The sequence below is a fragment of the Acomys minous genome, assembly GCF_964271855.1.
Source record: "Acomys minous genome assembly, chromosome: 6".
NCBI classification, from domain to species: domain Eukaryota; kingdom Metazoa; phylum Chordata; class Mammalia; order Rodentia; family Muridae; genus Acomys; species Acomys minous.
Window position 1 is genome coordinate 54,277,339 of NC_140487.1, and position 22,874 is coordinate 54,300,212.

Below are 22,874 nucleotides of genomic sequence, written 5' to 3' on the forward strand. Positions count from 1 at the left end.
GGGATACAGCTTAGTTGGCAGTGTCTCTGTCTCTCTGTCTCTGTCTCTGTCTCTGTCTCTCTCTGTCTCTCTCTGTCTCTCTCTGTCTCTCTCTCTCTGTCTCTCTCTCTCTCTCTCTCTCTCTCTCTCTGTCTGTCTCTGTCTCTCTCTCTCTCTCTCTCTCTCTCTCTCTCTCTCTTCCCCTCCCTCTCTCTGAGGCATGTTTTCACCATGAAGCCCCCTGGCCTGGAACTCACAGAGACCTGCCTGACTCACCCACCAAGTGCTGGGATTTAAAGGCGTGTATAGCCACATCTGGTCAGTTGATGGAGTTCTTGCCTAGCATGCATGGAACCCTCAGGTTGACGCCCGACAATGCACAGACTGAGCATGGGGTATATCTATCTGCAACCCTATAACTCGGAAGGAGGACAGAGAACAGAAACTGGATGCTCAAGCCATCCTCAGCTTCATGGGGAGTTCCAGCAGGAGCAGAGTCTCACAGAAGCAAAGCAAAAAGAAAGGGGAGCGCATGCTTACAATGTTTACCTTTAAGATGAAAAAGCCCACATTACAATTCTTCCACCCTACTGTAGCCAGTCTAAGACCAAGGGAAGTCTAACTAAGGACAAAATAATGTGAAGAGAGAAGGCTGACTGTTAGTGAGTAAGATGAAAGGGGGAGGGGGCTGATGGGAGAATCCCTTTACTCTTGGTTGTGTCAATACTAAGAGGGAAGAAAGCAGTACAGAAAAGCCCAGGATGAAAGGAATGGAAAGCTTGTATGAGGGAAGCAATTGCCTTCTGATCACTACACATCAAGCCAGTTAAAGATCAGTGAGATTGATTTTTTTTTCCTGGCTTGTAGAATCAATCGTATGATTTTTAGAGCCACCCCAGCTCTGGGTATCCTGTGTCTGCAGAGTGTTACAGACTCCCAGAATGCACCTTGTTTTTAAAACATGTATTTTGAATAATTAACATAGAAAGCAGGAGAAGGATGGGAGAAGGCAGGAGAAAGCCACCCTGAGTTACAGAAATCAAAGATGTTAAATAGGTTAAGTTCATTGAGAAAATTTAGCCACTCCTTAAAACTTGCTTACATCTGTCTCCCAGGCAAGCTTGAGGCAAGACCAAGGCCTACAGCCCGAGGCTGAGAAGTTGAGGAACTTCTGTCTACTAAAACCTTGAAATGCATGATTAAGAAGAATGTATCCAATAGGATGCATCTAAAGGACAACTTTGCAAAAAAAAAAAAAAAAAAAAAAAAGATAAAAGCGCAATGGTAAAACAGGTTATTCAGAAACACCAGGACCCAGAGATAAAGCCCCTGAGGAGGGAATGGGGCATTTCAGTGATGTTGAAAAAAAATTATCTGACTCGCTAACAGGTGAGGCAGGGCAGTGAGGTGTGACAGGAATTTTAGAAGTCCCTGTATCCTGTCCAACCTCTGACAATCAAAAGAAAGGCTGGTTTTCCCGAGCACAGGGAGCCCGCAGCTCTACAATTGACTTTTGCATCAAAAGAATAGGCTTCCCAAACGGAGTACTGTATGGCAAGGAAATGAAGCTGTATAGAACGGAGAATGGTTGGAAACGATAGCCTGTCATTTTATTTCCCGCTTGGAATTGCCTTTTGCAATCCTCTATTCTCCAGAAAGCCTCCTGGGAACAAAGGAAACCGAGTCATTTACGTCACAAAAGCATTCTGCTTCTGCGGTGTGTCCTTTAGGCAATGCCAGTGGAATTTGGCTTTAAATTAGTCATGCAAAAAAAAATCTTGACATTTTGGCCTTTGCGATAAGGCCAGAAAGAAACTTGGATCACTGCAGGCTCCACTATCAGTCTGGGTTTAAGCAAGCACCTTAAGTGCCAAAAGCCCAACTCACCGCCCTGATAACAGCACTGGGTAAAGCTGATACACTCTTAGCAATTCTCTGACAGTTCTGAATTCCTTGCCTTTTACCCACCGCTGCCCCCTTCCCTGTGACTTTGCTCCGTGCTTACTGATTACCCACTGCTGCTTGGCTGCACAGGATGCCAGGGATGGCCTTAACTGGTAGAGTCTCTGGCTTATCTGTTCTGGAGGAAGACCCACAAGTAACAATTGGATATGTTAAAAAAGCATATTAGGAGGCATACTAAACAGGTTAGTCCCCTCTTATCTGTGGTTTCTTTCTCTGTGGGCTTCAGTCAACCATGGTCTGAAAATGTTAAGCAGAAAATTGCAGAAATAAACAATTCAGAAGTTTAAAATAGCTTGTGTTGCAGTATATTGTTAAGACGGTGTCGTTTTATTGTGTGTTCTTAATCCTTTACTATGTCTAACCTGTATGTTTAGCTGACCCTATGTGTCAGGGTCAGCACTCACCACTCTCCTGGGAATCTGCCAGTTATCTAGAGATGTAGCCTCTGTGGACAAGAAGAGCTCACTGTCCTAGAGACAGACGATGGTGACAGGGCAAGGAATGCCAGACAGCTGGGGAGGTGCTTATTATCATGGGGCTCAGGCAGGGCCTTCCTACTAGATGCCACTGGGTGTGAAACTAAGACAGGCAGAGGTGCTGGGACTCACTGGACAGCTGTTTGGAAGTAAAGCTGGCACCTGCTAAGAATGGAAGAGAAAGGGGTGAGGGCGGCGGGTAGAACGCCAGCATTTCTGGAGCTATGTGCACTGAATGAAGCAGGCCTGGTCCTTTCCCTGGCCCCGGTGCCATCCACCTGCAGAAGCCAAGCACACAGGTGGGCAGAAGTGCTGGAAGCCCAGAGGAGACCATCCAAGCGTACACTTGTTAATTAATAAATGCTTATGAGGTAGCTGATTGATAATTCATGGAAAGGTCAAGTGGACCTTTTGTTTTCTGCAAGAATCTCTTGGCAAGGACTCGTCTGGAAATGCCTGTGGAATGCCAGGTGCTCTGGCGGCTCGCTGAGTAGTAATTTACAATGATGAATCTTGAGGAAGCACCGGAGCATTATTTCCATGGTTGACTCTGCCTGGCATAACTGGCTCCATCGTTCAGCTGCCGGTACCTTCTGTTTCTCATCCTCAGCATTTTCATCCTGGTGGTTTCATTGCTGGCCTGGCGTCTTGCTCTGTTCCTTATCACTGCCACTTTTCTCTCCCATTTAGGGGCTACTGTTACTACCCTGACTGTCTTCAGTGACAGTCTCAAAGCCTGCTCTTCCTAGGTGAACATGCCTTGGCTCTTGTATATTAGCTGAGGACCTGGTATGTGTCAAGCACCATCCTAGGTGTTTTCCCCCATTTTTAGCATCCCTGAAAAGCAGATCTCTACCCCTAGGTTTGGCTATTGTCACTCCAGAAGAGTAAATGCTTGGTTCTAAGTCAGATGGCAAGAGACCAGAAGCCCACCTTACTCTGTAGCTGAGTTTCTCCAGAGTTCCTCCTCTGAGATACTGGCTTGGCTAGCTCTCCAGATCTTGCTTGGAGAGTCAGCCTGCACCTCCTCTCACCTGGCAGCTCAGTAAAACCCATCAGGCAAATGATTCTGTAGTTTGCAACTACTTTACACGTCAGGCTGCCCTGAGATTTATCCTGGAGTCACAGTATCTCCTATCTCTGTCGCTTTGGACTTCATTTTGCAATCATGTGGGTATGTTGTGATCCAGTGAACCCAAGGCTCCTATTCTGAGAGAAACATAGCCTGAGATAGTGTAAATAAGTCAGAGAGAGAACAAATACTTTAAGAATGCTGAGCCATCCAGGCAGGGACCAGGGCAGAGGAGCTGGGAGGAGCTGGGCTGACAAAGAAGGAAAGAGCAGAATTGTGTGTAGAGATGCACACCAGAAGTCAGTGTTCATTGTTCAAACAAAAAAGCCTTATGAGTTAGAAAACATGCTACAAGAGCTTCACTCGCTGGCCATACACTCCACGGAGTAGACTCTGTGTCTACATTAGGTAGGTTCCCCCAAGAAGGCAAGTGCATCACTAGGCATAGTGATGTTTAACTAAAGAATGTCTTTAGCAGGAGCATCCATAAGGAAATATGGCCTCCGCTCCCAAGAGGCTAGGTCCTGGGAGGTCCAGCAATTTGGATAGGCAATACAGTGAAACAACACTGGAAGACTGTCTCCCCATTGCTGGGGTTATAAGCATAGGGCACCACACCTGGCTTCTCTTAGGTGTGTTCTGGGGATTGAACTCAGATCTGCACCCTTACAAGGCAATGGCGCCATCTCCCTAACCCTACTCTAATTGTATTCTTTTCCGCGGTCATCTCAAAACTGCAACCCCTACACCTAAATCCTTTGGCTGTCCAAAGGATGACACGTGGAGGTGATAGCAAGACCACCAAGTGAACTACAACTCTTCTTGGGCTGTTTTCATAACCATCCTCTCTAGCACCATTCCTGGGATAAAAAAAAAAAAAGTCTAGTGTACTCTATTAAAAATCAAGATTATTTTATGAATTTCAGTCCCTTTCTACACAAGTAAAATTGCAAGTAGAAAACTGGTTATCACATGAGTCAGTAGCTGGGATACAGAGATGAGGAAGCTGAGGATACAGGATGCACGCACTTAAGTCTTTGAAACCAAGAAATCATTGGTGCTCCTCAATGGGTCTCCTGAGCACTGAGATGAGAGGCTCCTTGCCTTGTCAGGGCCCTCGGAGAACTTTAAAGGCTCCCCGTGGCTTTATACTTAACTAAAGCAACACCAAAAGGAAGCTTGGGCCCATGGGCCTTTGGTTTGAAGGGTATTAGGTGGGCTACTTACAAGCTTGTCAGGGTGAAATTAGGAAACAGAACTTTGATCTCACTTTTCAAATCTTGCTGGGATGAGCAAACTGACTCACGAAGGAAGGCAATGGGAACTTCTGTGAGCTTGTTGAAATTTTCATGAGTGAATACATTCTGAAAGCTATTTCCAGCATCAAAACATAGTTACTTTTCACATATGGCTTTATTACTGTTTTTTAAGATGGCAAGTAAATATGACCAAACCACAATGATTTGCTAACTATGGGTATCGGAGATACCCAAGTATTTAGCAGTTTTGTACTGTGTTTTCTGGAAGCACTTTATAGCTGAGCACGTTAAAAGAACCAAAGCTTGATAGTGTACACCTGGTCACATGTCACAGAGGAAGAGGCCAGAAGCCCTAGCAGGAAAGCCACAGCTTTTGTTTTGCTAGATGGACATGATGTGACCATCAAATTGCCTTCTGAAAATAAGTGTGCATACCCAAGGATCACTACTGCGGTCATCTTTAGATAGAGTAGGTTTGGGGTTGTTTTGTTTGTTTTTTAAGGGGGGCATTAACTGTAGGGCTCTTAAGTGGTCAGATTGTTAAACGTTAAGTAACTGTTGAATGTCAAGCCACAAACAGGGCATCCTTATCTCCCTCTCCAAAGCTCAGGTACCATTGTTGAAGGGAGGGTGGCAGAATGTAAGAGCAGGAAGAAGGGCTGGAGCGTTGTGAGCCATCTTCTGGGCATGATATGACTCTTGGCCTCATAGCAACTGTGATTGCCTGCACCAGATCAAGCTGGTCAGTCTTCTGTCACAGATGGAGAAGGTCCTCATGAGGCCCCACCCTTCTCTGAAGATTCATGAACAGCTAATGGTTGCTAGGAGAGCTAGAGCCATCTTCTTCAGTAGTGTATTGCAGCTTTCCATAAGGGGCCCATGCTCCTGTGACCAACTGTAATGAACTTTACTGGGACACACACACACACACACACACACACACACACACACACACACACACACACACGGAGTGTGATGGGGGCTACTTGCAAAGAGGAAGACTATCAGTGGGATGGAAACAGGGGATATGGGAGTGAATACATTATATGCATGTATAAAATGTCACAGTGAAACCCTTAATTGTATTTAATTAACATATGCTAATATAGAATTTTTGAAAGAGTCAGAACACAACTGCAACACAAAACAACCCTATTACTCGTTTTGTGGTATTTACAAAGAATTTAGTTTGTCTTTGCATTTGTTAAAAACATTTGGTTCTCAGTTTGTAAAGCCAGGTATTGAGAGAACATGCAATCTCAAGATATCGTTATGAAGATATTCAATTTGGTGACACTGTGCCAAACGTTAATAGAAATAACCCCCCAGGAAACCCCAAGTCCCTGCAGCATCATCGCACTGTGCTGCCAATTCATCACACTTAACAAGGTGTACTGGGAAGAGCTGAGTACCGACCTCCCGGGGACAAATGATTCTCTTGGGACGAGGCGCCTCTTGTTGCAGCTGATACACTGCCAAAAAAAAAAAGGGGGGGGTTATAATTAGAAAACTGCACTGCATAAGCAACACACCTTCACATATTCCCAGCCAGGTTCATCCTCAGGACCGCAGATATTAGGAAAAACATCTCAGAGCACAGAAACATTCTTCCAACTGGGTGAAGTCAAGAGTCAGCTCATTTATATGGAAATTAGACACTGAATGCAAACCAGCAAAATTGATTTTTTTTTTTTTTGCTCTTATAAAGCCAATTTAGTTTCATAATTGTTGCTGGCGTTGTTCATTCCTTGGCTTTCTTGGGAGGCTAGATGCAAGTAAAATGGTTTTGATTATTTTAGAGATGAAATTCAACTTGTGAGTACCTGAGTGTAGGATGATATGACAGGGTCCCTGAATTTAAATGCTGATGGCTCCTCACATAGCTACGGAAAAGCTGGCCTCAAGGACTGCCATTTTCTGAAATATTACAGTTATATACAAAGACACTGGATTCTGCGGGTGAAGGAAATACCCAGTCTCCCTGTGCCTCTGTATCTCTCTCTCTCTCTCTCTCTCCCTCTCAAATGCACACATACATGCCCATACACACACACACACACACACACACACACACACATACACACACACACACCCCTGCACCTTTGACCTGCCTCTCACCATGGACTCTCATTCATCTGACTTATCTCCCCATCTCCTGCCATTTCTCTTTCCTGGGTGCTCTCAGATCCTAAGTAATAACTGTCAGAACTTATTTAAACAACAGGCTGGTTGTCCTGGCTAGATTTTTGTGACCATGACACAAACCAGGACCATCTGGGAGGAGGAATCCTTTTTTAAAAACTTTCTATTGGTTCTTTGTGAATTTCATATCATGCACCCCGGTTGCACTCCCATCACACCCACTCTCCATAGATGCAACCTCCCTCCAAACACAGAAAAATATTTATTTTGTTGTGAAAGCTGTAGTGTCACTGTGTGTCCCACAGTATACCCTTTTGTACACACTCCTTTTGTTGTTTTTTTATTGTTTTGTTTTTTTTGTTTGTTTGTTTTTCAAGACAAGGGTTTTTCTGTGTAGTCTTGGCTGGCCTGGACTCACGTTGTAGACCATGCTGGCCTCGAATTCACAGAGATCCACCTGCCTCTGCCTCCTTGAGTGCTGGAATTACAAGCATGCGCCACTGTGCCGGCTTGCCCACACTTTGTTTGCAAAGATTCATTGTAGTGAGTTATTGGTCTGGTACGAGGCCTCTGGCTTTTGTTACTTTATCAATGCTGGAACCTCAATGGGACTCTAACGTATCCCATAGCTGCCCTGTGTCATGGAGATTGTACAGCTTTGGATCTGTAGGCCCAGCCCCTCACAAGCTCCATAGTTCATAGATGGTATGGATGTTGGGGTGGGCTAACTCAGAGCCCTGGATCTTGGCCTGAAAGGTATCTCAGGCTGGTCAGTCTGCCAGGCCAGCTCTCCTACACCCACACCGCTGGGGCTAGCTCACCTGCCTTCCCTTAGTTGGCCTATCCAATGCTACAGCCAGCAAGGGGCAGAGCCAGTTCTCCCACTCTCATGTCCTTGGGGCTGGCTCATCCAAGCCCAAGCCATCAAGGCCAGCTCTACTGTGCTGCCCAAGTGAGGTGCAGGGCTTGCTCTCCAGCTCTCAGGCCCTCTGGAGGAGAGATCTTCATTGAACAAATGCCACCATAAGATTGGCTTACAAGCGAGTCTGTGGGGCATTTTCTTGATTAGTGACTGATAAGGGAAGGGCCAGTCCACTGTGGGTGATGCCACCCTTGGGCTGTTGGGCTTGGTCTTTGGGTGTGTAAGAAAACAGTCTGAGAAAGCCATGCAGAGGAAGCCAGTAAGTAGCAGTCCCCTATGGCTCCTGCTTCAGGTCCTGCCTCAAGGTTCCTCCCCTGACTCCTCTTCACAATAGACTGTTATCAGGACACAGAAGCCAAGTAAGAGGCTCCATCCTCAAGCTGCTTTTATTCAGTATTTTGCTCACAGCACTAGAATGCAAAGTAAAGCACAAGCACGCACCAAACTGGTGAGTGCTTATGACACAGCTCACCAGGTGATTACTTAGAATTTTTCACAGACTGTAAGGAGGGAGTTTTCTTCTGCTAGACTAGTCTGAATTCCCTTCTCCCTCTTTTGACCCCTCTTTTTCTTTCTACCTTCCTTTCTCCAGCACCAAGACTCAACGCAGGGCTTCCTGCCCATGTAGGCACGTGATCTACCACAGAGCTGACCTCAGCCCTGATGATTTTCTTCAAGGGACCAGTTACACCCATCCCAGTACTTTCAGACTCTATTGCCATGAAAATAGAGGTTGGAGACAAACCAGGCTAATCTTCTATTCAGTATCCTGAGGAGGAAAAACTAAGTTTAGACAGAGCAAATCTACAAAAAAGTTAAAATCTGCATTCTATAAGGTATTTTAAGTAAATGCAATACTACAAGTGCAGATTTCTAATTTGATCTTAGTCCTAAAAATAAAACTGAAGATTCTTATGGGAGAAGAAGATAGTGTGTGGATACGGGCATGAAAACTATGGGACTTCATCTATAATTACAGCTCCCTTGTGCTGTCACCTCAACATGGCTGCTTTCTTACCCAATTAAATAGATTCTACAGCATAAGCATAGAGCAAACTAGGTACCCCTTCCCAGTGCTGGCACCTGCTGCATTTCCAAGTGTGAGATGCCCACATGCATGTACGGCCCAAGGAAAAATACACCGATGTATAGAAAGACAGCAGAGCTCAGCATGACTTCTTGGCTCAGAAAGACAGCTAAGAAGATGGCGTCCAAAGAACTGACTCCCATTTGGAGGAAAAGCCTGTAGGTTACGATGAAGCAGTGTATGGAGCGGGGGCAGGGCTCTCATCTGGCACTTCATGTATGAACTACATTAACAAGACTCCATCACTGCTCAGAAACCTCCCTGAAGTACCAGGCCATAATATCAGCATCCCAGAGGTGATTAGCTTGAAGGGCTTCAAATTCAAGAGTTGAGTGTCTGACATGGTCCAATGCCCCATATGCTCTCACCATGCTTGCTCTTTCCTTAACCAAGTTGGTTTTTTTATTTTTTCAGATACACAGTGTTCCCTTCAACCCTAGGACCTTTGTACATGTAGCACCTTCTCTTTACACCCCCGTCTTCCTTCTGTATCTCCAGTTCTCTGCCCCTCATCATCACGGCTTCAGTTCAAGTACCAGCTATGTACTTTTTGGACTTATCTTATAGCACATTAAAGATATCAGCAATTCTGGGCCCTCAGGATCCTCCATCCTTCCTTAGCAGAACTTATTCCAGTAGATAATTACCATAGTAAGTGGAGTGTGTTGAAGAAGAGTGTCTCTCTTTCGGAAAAGTGTCTCTCTTCCTCAGTGTTCTAAGTCCTGCCACAAGAAAAGCGGCCATGCTTGCTTTGTTTTTGCCTTCTATCACAAATGTTTATTGAGGTGCTGTAACCACAAATCAACTTAAATCATAGTCATCTGAGAGAAACCTGTCAGCTTTTGTGAGAAATCTGGGAAAAATATTTGTATGAAACAGGACAGCAAACTCGGAGCTGACAAGACACAAGCTCTTCTAACACCAGGAGGCAATCATTTCTTGGGCACTAGTGGGCCTTCCATGAGCACCCAGCTCTCGCAGAGAGGACCATGGAGCTCTCTGGCCCAAGAGAGATGAGTGTTTGGATGTTCTCGTCAGTTAAAAAAAAATACAGGACACCAAGACCACTTCCTTCCTCTTTGACTCTCCCCGCGCCTGGGACTCCAGGAGACTGCATGGCAGACTCAGCTGTCAACCTTCCTGTGGTTGGACCCTTCCAGTGCCCCCTTCTAGCTTATCTTCATTCCTTGTGTCACCCCAATTACCTAGGAACATATTCTACCAGGGACTCCTAGTGGCCACAACTGACAGGGACTCAGAAGCACTCCCTACCAGACAACCCACAGCCAAATACACAGTGGGAGGAAATGACAAAAACAGTTCAGTATTAAAGTACAAACAGAATCACCAAGGAAAAGCCCAACTGAGGTGAAACTGGAAACTTAGGAAGTCAAACAAAAACCTCAGAGTAAACCTCACCAAGAGGAAGAGAGAATCACAGACACTGAAGAAAATGTTGCATGTGAAAAACCCAGGCTCAAAACATTCAGGAAATCTGGGACACTATTAAAAGACTAAAGCTACAGAAAAAATTTTTAACATAATCATAGAAGAAAATTTCCCTAACCTAAAGAAGAGGGATGCCTATAAAGGTACAAGAAGCATACATAAGTCAGGTGTGGTGGTGCATGCCTTTAATCCCAGCACTTGGGAGGCAGAGGCAGGTGAATCACTGTGAGTTAGAGGCCAGCCTAGTGTACAAAGCAAGTCCAGGAGAGTCAAGACTACACAAAGAGACCCTGTCCCAATAAGAAGAAGGGGAAAAGGAAGAGGAAGAGGAGGAGGAGGAGGAGGAGGAGGAGGAGGAGGAAAAAGAAGAGAGGGAAGAAAAGGAGGGGGAGGAGAAATAGAGAACACCAAATAGTTTGGACTAGAAAAGAAACTTCTCCTGACACATAATAATCAAAACACTAAATATATAGAACATAGAAAGAGTATTAAATGCAGCAAGGGAACAAGACCAAGAAACATACAAAGGCAGACCCATTAAAATAACCCCTAACTTTTTAATGGAGACTCTAAAAGCCAGAGGAGTCTGGGCAGATGTTCTACAAACTCTAAGAGGCCACAGATGCCAACCCAGACTACTACAGCCAACAAAAACTTGAAGCACAATAAATGGAGGAAGAAGAAGAAAAAAATGCACAAAAAGCCAACTTTAAGCAGTATCTATTTAAAAATCCACCTCCATATAAGTCACTACAAGGAAAACTTCAACTTGAAGAGGTTACTTACATCAAAAATAAAAAAAGAATAAATGATACCAGACCACTAAAACAAAAGAGAGGGGGCGGCCCACCCAATGAGAATCAACTGCTGGTTGATAACTCTCAACACCCCTAGTATCAACTACCCAGTGAAAAGTCAAAGACTAACAGACTGGATTTGAAAATAGGATCTGTCCTTCTGCTACACCTGAGAAATGCATCTGACCATCAAAAATTGATATCACCCCAGGGTAAAATGTTGGAAAAGATATTCCAAGCAAATGGACTTAAGAAGCAAGCTGGTGTAGCCATTTTAATATCTGACAATATAGGCTTCAAAGAAAAACTCATTAGAGATACAGAAGGACATACATACTCATCAAAGGAAAAATACACCACGAGCATATTGCCATTCTTAACATTTATGTACAAAATACTAGAGCACTAAATTCATAAGAGAAACATTACTATGACTGAGATAACACATTGATCCTCACACAGAAACAGAGGATGACTCCAACAACTATTCTCTTGCTAATAGATAGGTCATCCAGATAATAACTAAACAGAGAAATACTGCAGGTAAATGATGTCATTAATCTTATGGATTCATAAAACATTTCACCCAAACACAAAAGAATATTCCTTCTTTTCAGCTCCTCTTACACCCTTCTCCAAAACTGATCACAATACTTGAACACAAATCAAGTCTCAATAGATACAAGAAAACTAAACAACACCCTGCATCCTATCTGATCAACACAGACTAAGGCTGGGTATCAACCACAGGAACAACAGAAAGCTACAAACTCATGGAAACTGAACAACTCATTACTAGTTGAAAAAAGTAGGTCAAGCCAGGTGTGGTGGTGCATACCTTTAATCCTAGCTCTTGGGAGGCAGAGGCAGGTTGATCTCTGAGTTCAAGAGCAAACTTCAGGACAGCCAGGGCCATACAGAGAAACCCTGTCTTGGAAACAAAAAAGAAAGAAAGAAAGGAAGAAAGAAAGAAAGAAAGAAAGAAAGAAAGAAAGAAAGAAAGAAAGGTAGGTAGGTCAAGATGGAAAACAAGAAGGAAATTGAAAACTTTTTTGAATTAAATGAAAATTAAAATCTTCCAAGGTAGTAAGGACTTAAGCAGTCCAAGAAAATTATCAGCTGAGGTGGAGAAAGAATTGTCTCTGGTAGAAAAGAAATTATAGGATGCACATGTGGATCACTTGGATCCAAAGCTAAGTTGTATTTTGGTTATTTTGTTTTCTACTCATTCTCCCACAGGAATTCTTATGTGGAGAGCATCTTAGAATGGATATTCTTAGAATATAAACAGAGTAAAAAATTAAAGACCTATGTAGAAAAGAATTCTGAATTGACGCTAAAAGGAAAAATGAGACTTTTCCAATTAATAGTATAAACCCAGCAGAAATTGTGGTACCTTTTACTAATGCTGAGATTGCCTCATTATGGGCAAGATAATGATGAAATTGATCAACTACCAATAGGAAGTGTATTAGAGGCTTCATACTTTCATTTAAAACACCATGTTAACAGCAAAGGTTTAAAGAAGGAATTTTCTATCTCTTGGCAACAAACTAAGAAAATTATAAGGCAATGTCCTATTTGTTCTTTATATAACCAAACTCCATTGACTATAGGAAGTAACCGAAAAGGTACCCAAAGAAATAAAATTTGGCAAATGGATATGTTTCCTTTTGCAGAGTTTGGAAAATTAAAGTATGTGTGTCATACTATAGATACATATTCAGGAGAAGAAAAGCTATGGGTAACATCAAAATTGATAAAGATTAGATTTAAACAAGAGAGATCTCCTAAAGAGATCAGAAAGCTTGGTCATTCAGTTAAAAGTAACATATAAGACTAAAGCTTTCTTAAATAAAACTTAAATAAAAAGGATAGTTTTATTGTTTGGTATTAAAAGCACAGTTAAGAGATGTGAAATGTTGAGCTGGGTGTGGTGGTGCACACCTTTAATCCCAGCACTTCGGGAGGCAGAGGATCTCTGTCAGTTCAAGGCCAGACTGGCCTACAAAGCCAGTCCAGTTCAGCTAAAGCTACACTGAGAAACCCTGTCTTGTAAAACAAAACAAACAGAGAGAGGGAGCGGGGAGGGAAGATGCTTTAAGTAACTTTAAAGGGCTATTACAGGTCAAACTTGTTTTCTAAATCCCTATGAGTTTGGAATAATTAGAGCTAAAACAAAAAATTTGAGCAGGGTAGGGGTAGCTTATGTCTTTAATCCTAGCAGATGCAGGCAGATCCCTATAAACTAGTTGCTTTCTAATCCTGCAGTTAGGACAAATAGAGTGGTGGTGGTTCACCTTTAATCCAAGCATTTGGTGTGCATATGCCTTTAATCCTAATACTCAGGAGACAGAAGCATGCAGATCTCTGAGTTCAAGGCCAGCCTGACACAGACAGATCAAGTTCCAAGGAGAGAAAAACTTAGATCCATCTGTAGCAGTTCACACCTTTAATATCAACACTTGGAAGACACATGCCATTGATCCCAACACTTGGGAGACAGAGGCAGGCACATAGGAATTACAGTGACTTAATTTTAAGTGACACTTGGAAAAGGCAAGTTAAAATTTAAATTGAATGATCTTTATAATCTAAAAAATAAATATACACTAAGGTATATTTAATTTCAATGTTTCAAAGGAACTTTTAAAAAATTTCAACTGAGATAATTCTTTTTCTATTGCCAAAAAAACGTTTTGCCTGAGGAAAGATATAACCCACTAAAAAATGAACACCGCCCCCCTCCCCAGTGTTGGGGTTAGGGCAGAGTTTTGTTTTTATCTTTCCAGGAGAATATAAAAACATCTAATTAGAATATGGAGACCACTGGACAAATGAAACATGTGAAGAAAAAAGATGGATTATCAACAGAAAATGTAATGAGAAAAAGAGTAAATTGGCCAAGTGGTATTGCCCACCTTGCTCTTGTCTCTTCCACCCTCTATAGTCATTAGTGGCAAATGGTCTTTATATGGTCACAATTCAATTACAGATTAAAGCTGCCTTTGGGGTTGGAGCATGGCTCTCTCTTTCTCTAAACCCACACATGCTTGTTAAAGGAAAGTCCAAAATCTTTGTCTCACATCAGAAGAGCCACCTGGTATGGGGCAGAAAAAAACAAAAACATAAGGGACTATTCTATTGCCATTGATCTCATAATCCTTAAGCTTTCATTTTACTCTCTAATTTTTAAGGTATATCATCTCAAAATCTATAATACTATTATGTATATATAAACTTTCTGTCATGATACTAGTAATTGGACAAAGTATTAACTAATTTTAGAAATAAGCTTTATCTACCTTCCTGTATGGGTTTCCAGGTTGAAGTCTGAAGCAAGTAACTAGAAACAGTTTGTGTCCCTCTGATTTACTTAATAGATTGTGGATCTCAAATCTTTCTGAGTTCTGCTGAATATGGCATTTAAAATGTTTAGGTTTTCTACCACTCCTAGCAGTAACATTTTAGGTTTTCAAGAAGATGACTGGGCCCCCAACAATGATTGTCTAACAACACCCACTGGGGGAAAACTGTTTCATGTTTCTTCTGCTGCCTAGTTCTGCAAAGTGGTCATCTTTGAGTCGACTGTTATATTCTGCCTAAGATGATAAACACCACCCAAAGATTAGCTTCAGACTACAGAGTGCGTAGGACACTCAAATTTCTGAGTTCATATGATGAACATTTTACAGAAGTCTAAACACAAAAATACTTAATCCTGACTGTTATATACAACCAAACTGGACATTGTGGAAAGCTTAGCAAAAATTACTTCAGTATTGCAAGAAATTTTTACTGTATTAGAGTTAAAATTGTTCTTTTTTATTTAGACAAAAGGGAGGATATAAAAATATATAGGAACAATATAAAAAAAGGGTAGATTATTGAATCAACTCTTATAGATCTTTGTATATTGATACAAAATTAAGGTTATCTTTTGGTTACAATATACTATGTAATAACTCTTTTTAAAGTATTATACCTATGTAATTCTTAAAAATGCAATGTGAACATCTAGTCCTTTTGAAAGCTACTATCACAAACTGTTTAAGATAATTAGGGAATGCAAATTAATAGTCAATCAAACTTGTGGTCTTGTTAGGTAATAATTTTCTAAGTTAATTAGTCAGTATTTAGCTAGAAACTAGTAATTCAGATATACTACAAATAGACAGATGGTCTTCAAAAACCTCAGAGATCTGTAGAATATGGCATTTAAAGAGTTTTATTAATTTGATAATTTTTTGACAATGAGACATGTGAGCTCCTGGCAACACCACCTTTTGACTTCCAAGAAGATGATGAGCATCAAGAAATTCTCCTTTAGAAGATGGCCTCATTGTGCCAAGAGAGCCACTGGACAAAAATTGTCCTTGTTTCTACTGAAGACAGAATATTAGACAAAGTAGATGCAGGAAAAGTTGACTGCCGAGATTTGCAAAGATAAGGTAGGCAAGTCCTTCATAATACCTGCTTTTCAGTAAAGTCTGTCAGATATTCTGAGCCAGAGGCTGAAGATGATGCTCTGATGTTATAGAGATATCTTGGGTGACTGTCCTGGTAGCCAGCAGTATCTTTCATTTCTATAGTTTTGGAAGCTGCTTGCTCTGCACTTCCTGGTTATTCAGATAGTTTATTCTTCTCAGGTTCTGATGGTGTTGAAGACTAAATAGTTACAATCTTACAACTAAATTTAGTTGTTAGCCGGGCGGTGGTGGTGGTGCACGCCTTGAATCCCAGGAGGCAGAGGCAGGCGGATCACTGTGAGTTCAAGGCCAGCCAGGTCTACAAAGTGACTCTAGGACAGCCAAGGCTACACAGAGAAACCCTGTCTCAAAAAACTAAAACAAACAAACAAACAAACAAACAAACAAAAACCACTTAGTTGTTTAGGATTTAAGAAGATGTTTTAGGTCTAAAATGGTTTTTTGATTGCTAATGCCAAGTTTTGATACAAAATGATTCAGGTACAGATTTTGGACTCACCCAAGATAAGATAGATTGTAGAATGCTTTCTCCAAGGTTGCCAAATACGAATGGACTAGAAATTATGAATGCATGTTTTTACCAGATAGTACATAGTTTACTGATGTTAGAGAAAATGTCTTTTATTTAGAAAAAAAAGGGGAAAATTTCAAGGTATGTGATTCCAATATGATCCCTGAGACTGAACTGTAAAAACCTGTCTTTGTTTGGTTTGAGCCCTAACATACACCTTTAATCCAAGAGCCATCTGTATGCAGGATTTAATAAAGTTAGCCCTAGGTCAAGAGGTGGAGCAAGAGACCAGCTGACAGGGATTAAAGAGTAGGAGGGACTCTGAGTTGAGGGGTATTTAACATAGCCTTTAAAAGTAGAAGGAGTCTTGGCTGATTTAGCTCTTAGCTCTTGGGATTTTAGCTTAAGCTCTTTAGCTCTTTTGTCTTTGCGTCTTAGCTCTCTAGCTCTTTAGCTCTTCACATTCTTGGCTTCTGGCTTTTTGGGCTTTGAGCCAGCAAGCCTTTTCTTCCTGGGCGGTCAGCTGAGCTAGTGAGCTTTTTGGGCCTTTCCATTGGGACATGAGCTCAGTAGGAAGTTCAGCTGTGTGCTTTCTCTGCCTCTCTGAGTTAGCAAGTTTTTTCACCCAGGCATCTGGCTCTTGAGACTTTATTGGTAAAATAGATCAATCTGGGATTTTCAATTAAAACAACAATCCACCACGATCAAGTAGTGTGATGCCTAATTCCATGACAATTTGTCACAGGCTAGAGCAGCAGTTCTCAATCCGTGGGTCATGGGCCTTTGGGGATATCCTGCATATCAGATATTTATGATACAATTAGTAACAGTAGCAAAATTACAGTTATGAAGTAGCAACAAAACAATTTTATGGTTGAGGTCACCACAATGAGAAACTGTATTAAGGGTCACAGCGTTCAGAAGGAAGGTTGAGAACCACTGGTCTAGAGTCACTTGAGAGGAGGAAACCCTGATTGAGAAAACGCCTCCATAAGACCAGGCTATAGGCAAGCCTTTAGAGCCTTTTCCTAATTATTGATTGATGGCAGGGGGAGGAGGTAGCCTATTGTTGGTGGGGCCTCTCCTGGGCTGGTGGTCCTGTCTTTATAGGAAAGTAGACTAAGCAAGCCATAGGGAGCAAGCCAGTAAGCAATGCTCCTCCACGGACTCTGCATCAGCCCCTGCCTCCAGGTTCCTGTCTTGACTTCCTTCAGAGATGGACTATGGATGTAGAGACATAAGCCAAATAAAACCTTTCCTTCCCAAATTGCTTTTGGTTATGGTGTTTCATCAGAGCAACAATAACCTCAACTAAGACAAGGAGGATTCACCCAAGGGATGCAGAGAGGATTCAACATACATAGATAAGTGTAACCCACCATATAAACAGACTGAAAGACAAAAACCAAATGATCATATCAATAGATATGCATTAGATTTCTGCATTAAATGCAGAAAAAAAAAAAAAGAAGCCCCTGGCAAAATCCAACATCCTTTCATGATAAAAGTCCCAGAGAAATCAGGGATACAAGGGACATACCTCAACATTATAAAGGCAGTTCATAGCAAGCCCACAGCCAATATCAACCTAAATGGGGAGAAACTCAAAGCTATTCCACTAAAATAAGGAACAAGATAAGGTTGTCCACTCTTTCCATACCTATTCAATATAGTACTTGATATCTTAGCAAGAGCAATAAAACAACTTGAAAAGATCAAAGAAAAGGAGACCAGGCAGGGATCACTGGGAAGCAGAGAGGTGGGAAGACAGTGTTTTATTTGCACATGGAAGAGGTTGGGAAAGTGTTCAGGATGATAGAATGAGAGGGTGAGGACCCTGAATGGTGAGAGGCTGAGATGTCATTGGTAGAACCAAAGGATGCACGCAACGGTGCACTTCTGCACAGTGCCTGATGTCAGCAGTCCAAATCCCATAACCTTGCCCTCTGGGACGCTTGGCACTCTGGCCTGTAGAAATGCATGATCACCAGCCACATACCTGGGAAAAGAAGCTCCAGAGATAGTTTCAAAGAGGACCAGGGAAAGGCTTCTGCGCTCAACTAAGTCGGGGAGCCACCTCTCCTCCTGGCCCCTCACAGCAGACATCATGAGCTGGTGGCCCTTTTCTCAGCCAAGAGGACTGCACTCTCCTAGGGCTTGCTCTATGCTCACTGAGCAATGGGGTTTGCCAGAATTGAAGGGACGCCATCATACCACTTGGGTCAGGTGTCTGTCTGTCTCTCCAGATGATGACAGGATGGCCAAGTGCAATGGGAACCAAGTCAAAGCCAGGCAGCTTCTATCTTAGCTTTCAGTAAGAGCCTGCCCATCACTGGAAGGGTTAGTTAACACCCATGGGAATAATTCCCCAAGGCACATTTAAGGTAAATGAAACATGTCGCAAAGTCTGAAAGTATCACCTCCTGATTTAACCTAACATAGCAAAATGCAATGACGAATGATGCTTTTAAGGTCCTCCTGAGCAGAGAGGGGACATGGAAGGATCTGCTTCTACAGCAATGTCCCATGCATACTGCAGGGCTCCCTAATCAGGGGCCTTCTCCAGCAAAGGAGAGAATTCTTCCATTGGTCCCACTGGTTCGGCAGGGGTGGAGGTCACTGAGAAATGTGGAGGTAAAGAAAGAGATGCCCAGCTTCCCTTGAAATCTAAGGCCCGAGAAAACTCATATTTTATTCTTTAGTAACAACACTTGACTCAACCTTGTCAACCCAATGAGAAGCCACCATGTTTCTTTGGCTGATATGAGGAAACTCAAGCCTGGGTGGTGCTGGAGCCACTGGAACCCATCAGTTCCTAGAATGGCGGTAGTCCTCCAGGATGGGCTCTGCAGTCCCCTCTCTTCTAATGCTAGAGCTGCATTTAGCCAATGGGCAAGAAATAAGCAGTACCACTCTGGCCATTGCTGTGTCTCCCCCATTTATACACAAAACTTACCAGGTATAAGCAGCAGGTTATTGATGCTGTTGATAACTTCCTGGTTCCTGCCTCACCTCCACCTACCATGTGAAGGGTTTGACCTACTAACAAAATGTTTTCTTAAAATTTACTGCTTGGCTAAGGGCACCGTGACAATCCAAAGTTAAGGTCTGTGGGGCCCCAAAGAAGGGAACCAGGTATCTTTGTACATGAGCAGGACCTATGGGGTTTGACAAATTACAGACATGTTACTTTTATGACTCACAGATTGAGATAAGATCTAAGAGTAACTGATATCATATTCCTGTCAGGGGATTTTTCTGTAGCAGTTCCACACACCAAGGGGGTGCCAGGTGCCAAGCTCCTAATTTAAAAAAGTAGCGCAAGCTCTGAGTGTTTGACCTTCCACTGAAGGAAGGCTCCTGGGAGAGCTGTCAGCCCAGCATTGTTGGCTCCCTGTTTGGCTTTTGATCTCCTGCAAAACAAAACCCCATAATATTCCCATGATGGTTGGCTTTTGAATCTGTCAGCTCCAGGCTCACATTTCACACAGTTCAGACTTAATGTTCAAATGTGGTTTCATTATTATTATTATTATTATTATTATTATTATTATTATTATTATTATTGAGACAGGGTTTCTCTGTGCAGCCTTGGCTGTCCTAGACTTGCTTTGTTGACCAGGCTGGCCTCAAACTCACAGAATCCACCTGCCTCTGCCTCCCTAGTGCTGGGATTAAAGGTGTGTACCACCACCACCCAGCTATTTTTTAAGTGCATTCAAAAGTGGCAATTCTTTGAGGCCATTAGCTCTAACACTTTCCCATTGATTTTGCCCTTGGTTTGGAGGTTGGCCTTAGCAGATGCTCTACGGATATATGGTGTTTAGGAATCAGATTTTCTCATGGGCATAGCTAAACAAGTGATAGCATTTGTCTCTAAGAGAAAAACAAAGCCTTCCAATCCCTCAGAGAAGTGGAGAGAGCAGTGACACTGGGGATCCTCCAGCTAAGTCCTGGTCGTAGATGACATCCTTGTGTCCCCACAGCTCTTAGTACATTCTCTGACTTAAGATAAACCCTTACTATACACTTACTATACACTTACTATGCCCCCAACACCTGTCCACTTCTTCCCCCTTCCAGTGTTTCTCTACAATTTCTGATCATGTTTTTTTTTTTACAGGATTAATGCTGATCAATCAGAAATTACCAACATAGATCAAGTCAGGGCTAAGAAAGTGAGGCCAATGAGGGCTGGAATCTAATTCTGATGCTTTGCTTGAAACATTAAGAAAGGGATGGTCTCTTTGCCTGCTATTTCTCAATGTCATACCAATACCTTTAGTGATATTGGGTCCATCTGGAAATGACATGGGATGAACATGCTAAAATCCAGACATAAAAAAGTGGAGCCAAAAGAAAGGCGGGGGAGTGTAAATGGTCATACCCAAAGCCGGTGTCTCTGGTCTTTTTATAGTCAGTCTATGTGACCAACTGGAATACTCTGTTACCTTGCAACCTAAGAGCATTGCAATTAGAAGTAAAACAAAAAAATCAAAATTCTTAAAGGTAATATTCAGGAGTAGACTAAGTTTTTGTAAAGAATGGCATCAAAACTGGCCTGATGCTTCGTAACAATATCAAATATGCACGTGCAAACACTAGTCACTGAAAACAAAGATAATTTTTAAATTTTTCTTTCTTTTCTTTTGCAAATTATGGGCTTATATCGTATCCCTCACTAGGAGGTGGATGTGGGGCCACATTACGTTCGTTGTTGAGTTTTAGTATTTATCATTAGAAATACCAGGTGTAATGATGGTTGCATAAATGATGACAATGCTTGAAGTCTGATGGTTCCGTGAGTCTGATGACAAGCTATGAGGTGTTTCAAAGGAGGACCAACACCTACCACAAAAAACTCATAAATCCACAATGACCAAGAGCCTCTCCTCTTAGTGATATTCTGTAGGGCTTTGAGCAACATGGTTTTGGTGTCCTGTGTATCATATGCCCTTCATTTTTGTAAATCCATTCATTTAGGGTCTCTCAATAACAACTGCCTATCAGTCTGATAGAGTAAAGAACTCTGTCTATACCACTAAATTTGTATTAAATAGCTCAAACCATCACTCTGTCAAGTAGGGTTTTTATGACTCTAGATCCAAATGTAAAATTTCAATCTAATAGACTATGGCAAAATTGATATCGTGGACATGTAATTAGCAATGCTCTCCCTAGCTTCCTTAGGATATAAAAGTGCTTTTAAGAAATAAAGTGGGTGGCCCAAGGTCACTTAGAAAAAGAGGAGATGCATTTGAGCCAATGTTGTGCATCTCAGTAAAGCTCCCGGTAGTGGCATTTGCTCAACAAATATTTATTGGGTTGTTAATGCACGAAAAGCAGTGTGCAATGCCCAGGAAGGCAAGGAGAGCCCAACATCTCTTCCTAGAGATATTTTGTTGATTTACTGTCAGAGTACTTCACACTCCATTAGGAAACAAACAAACAAAAACATCCAATTACTAAGTCATTAGCACTGCCTTTTAAAATCGAAGATGGGAAAGCAGAGGCCTAGATTGGAAAGGGCCCTTAGAGACCCACACAGCCCCTAACTTCACAGATGGGAGACCAGACTCGTGTAATAAAGAATGAGATGGCCCTGCACGTGCTTGCACAGAGCGATGAGGGCGCTGTATCTGTGGGAGGGCTAACACTGCCAAGGGCAATGAAATCCATTAGAAAAAAACAAAGTGGCAAAGGCCTCCGGTACCCAGCATGTTTAAAAAATTTTAAATACAAGAGGCACGTGTCTTATAAGATGACAGAAAGCACACGTCAGGAAGGGGATGTGGGCTGCACTATGAGGCAGGGGCCGGTTTGTGTATTGTGGGAAATTCTTACTATCAGATTAACATCCGGGTTACGTGTATGGTGTGTGTGCATACACATGTGTTTGCATATATATATAGAGAGAAGCCAGTGGTTAATATCAAGTTTTTTCCTTGATCATTTTATGAAATCCTGCTGGTAAGGTTGAAGTCTGATGGTTCCAAATAGTCTCTGAGCTTGGTCTATATACGTGGCCTCCCTTTCTCTACAAGGTTCTCCCTTCACCTGATATGGGAAACCCCAGATCTTATAAGGAGTATCACATAGCCCTCAAAGAAGATTACAGGACCAGCCCTCTCCTGATAGAAACTGTTGAGTAAGCACCTGGGAATGCCTGGAAGTACCCCACCCTATGCTAAGGAGATCCCAACCTTCCGCAAATGACCTTTAATTGTACCTCGAAGTTCTTCCCCCAACCATAGGATAATTAAGTACTGTGGTCTCCTTCTTGTGATAGGAAGCCATGCTACTGCATGTAAATGAGGTACTGTTCCACTGTATGTAGATTAAATATCCTGGCACCTCTAGCCCCAGTGAATCAGACACATTTACCCACATACCCCTCTCCATTTGCCCGAGGTTTATAAATAAACGTTGGCTGGCTTGCGTTCTGGTGCTCCTGCCATTCCTCCACCACGACTGTCTGAGACTCCACTTATTTTGGGGAATAATCGCCACTGGACACCCAGGGCTTGACTGCTGGTCAAGGCAGTCAAGGCAGCAATGGCGGAGCTGCTTTGCCAGCCACGGAAGCCTGCTCCATCACCGATACTTGGGTGCTGACTGCTGGTTAAACACCCACAGGGCCCGTGTCTCATCGGGCTTGCCTTCTGGCTCATTTTTGGGTATGCTGGTTTCAGGTGCCCACCTGCATCCTCTTCCTTGGCTCAGCG

General features: G+C 42.5%; 1 protein-coding gene across 5 annotated transcripts in view; it reads right to left on the reverse strand.

Moving 5' to 3' along the window:
• Nucleotides 1-22,874, reverse strand: part of CHN2 (chimerin 2) — a gene marked incomplete at its 5' end in the record, with an annotated part of 258,748 nt that overhangs the window by 93,223 nt on the left and 142,651 nt on the right. For 4 of the 5 annotated variants that reach the window (XM_084787591.1, XM_084787592.1, XM_084787594.1 and 1 more), the window contains one exon: nt 6,168-6,223. The exons of the other annotated variant lie outside the window; for it this stretch is intronic. In XM_084787591.1, coding sequence (XP_084643717.1) covers nt 6,168-6,223 — 56 coding nt within the window. The remainder of the gene's footprint in view (nt 1-6,167; nt 6,224-22,874) is intronic. 5 annotated transcript variants of the gene reach the window in all.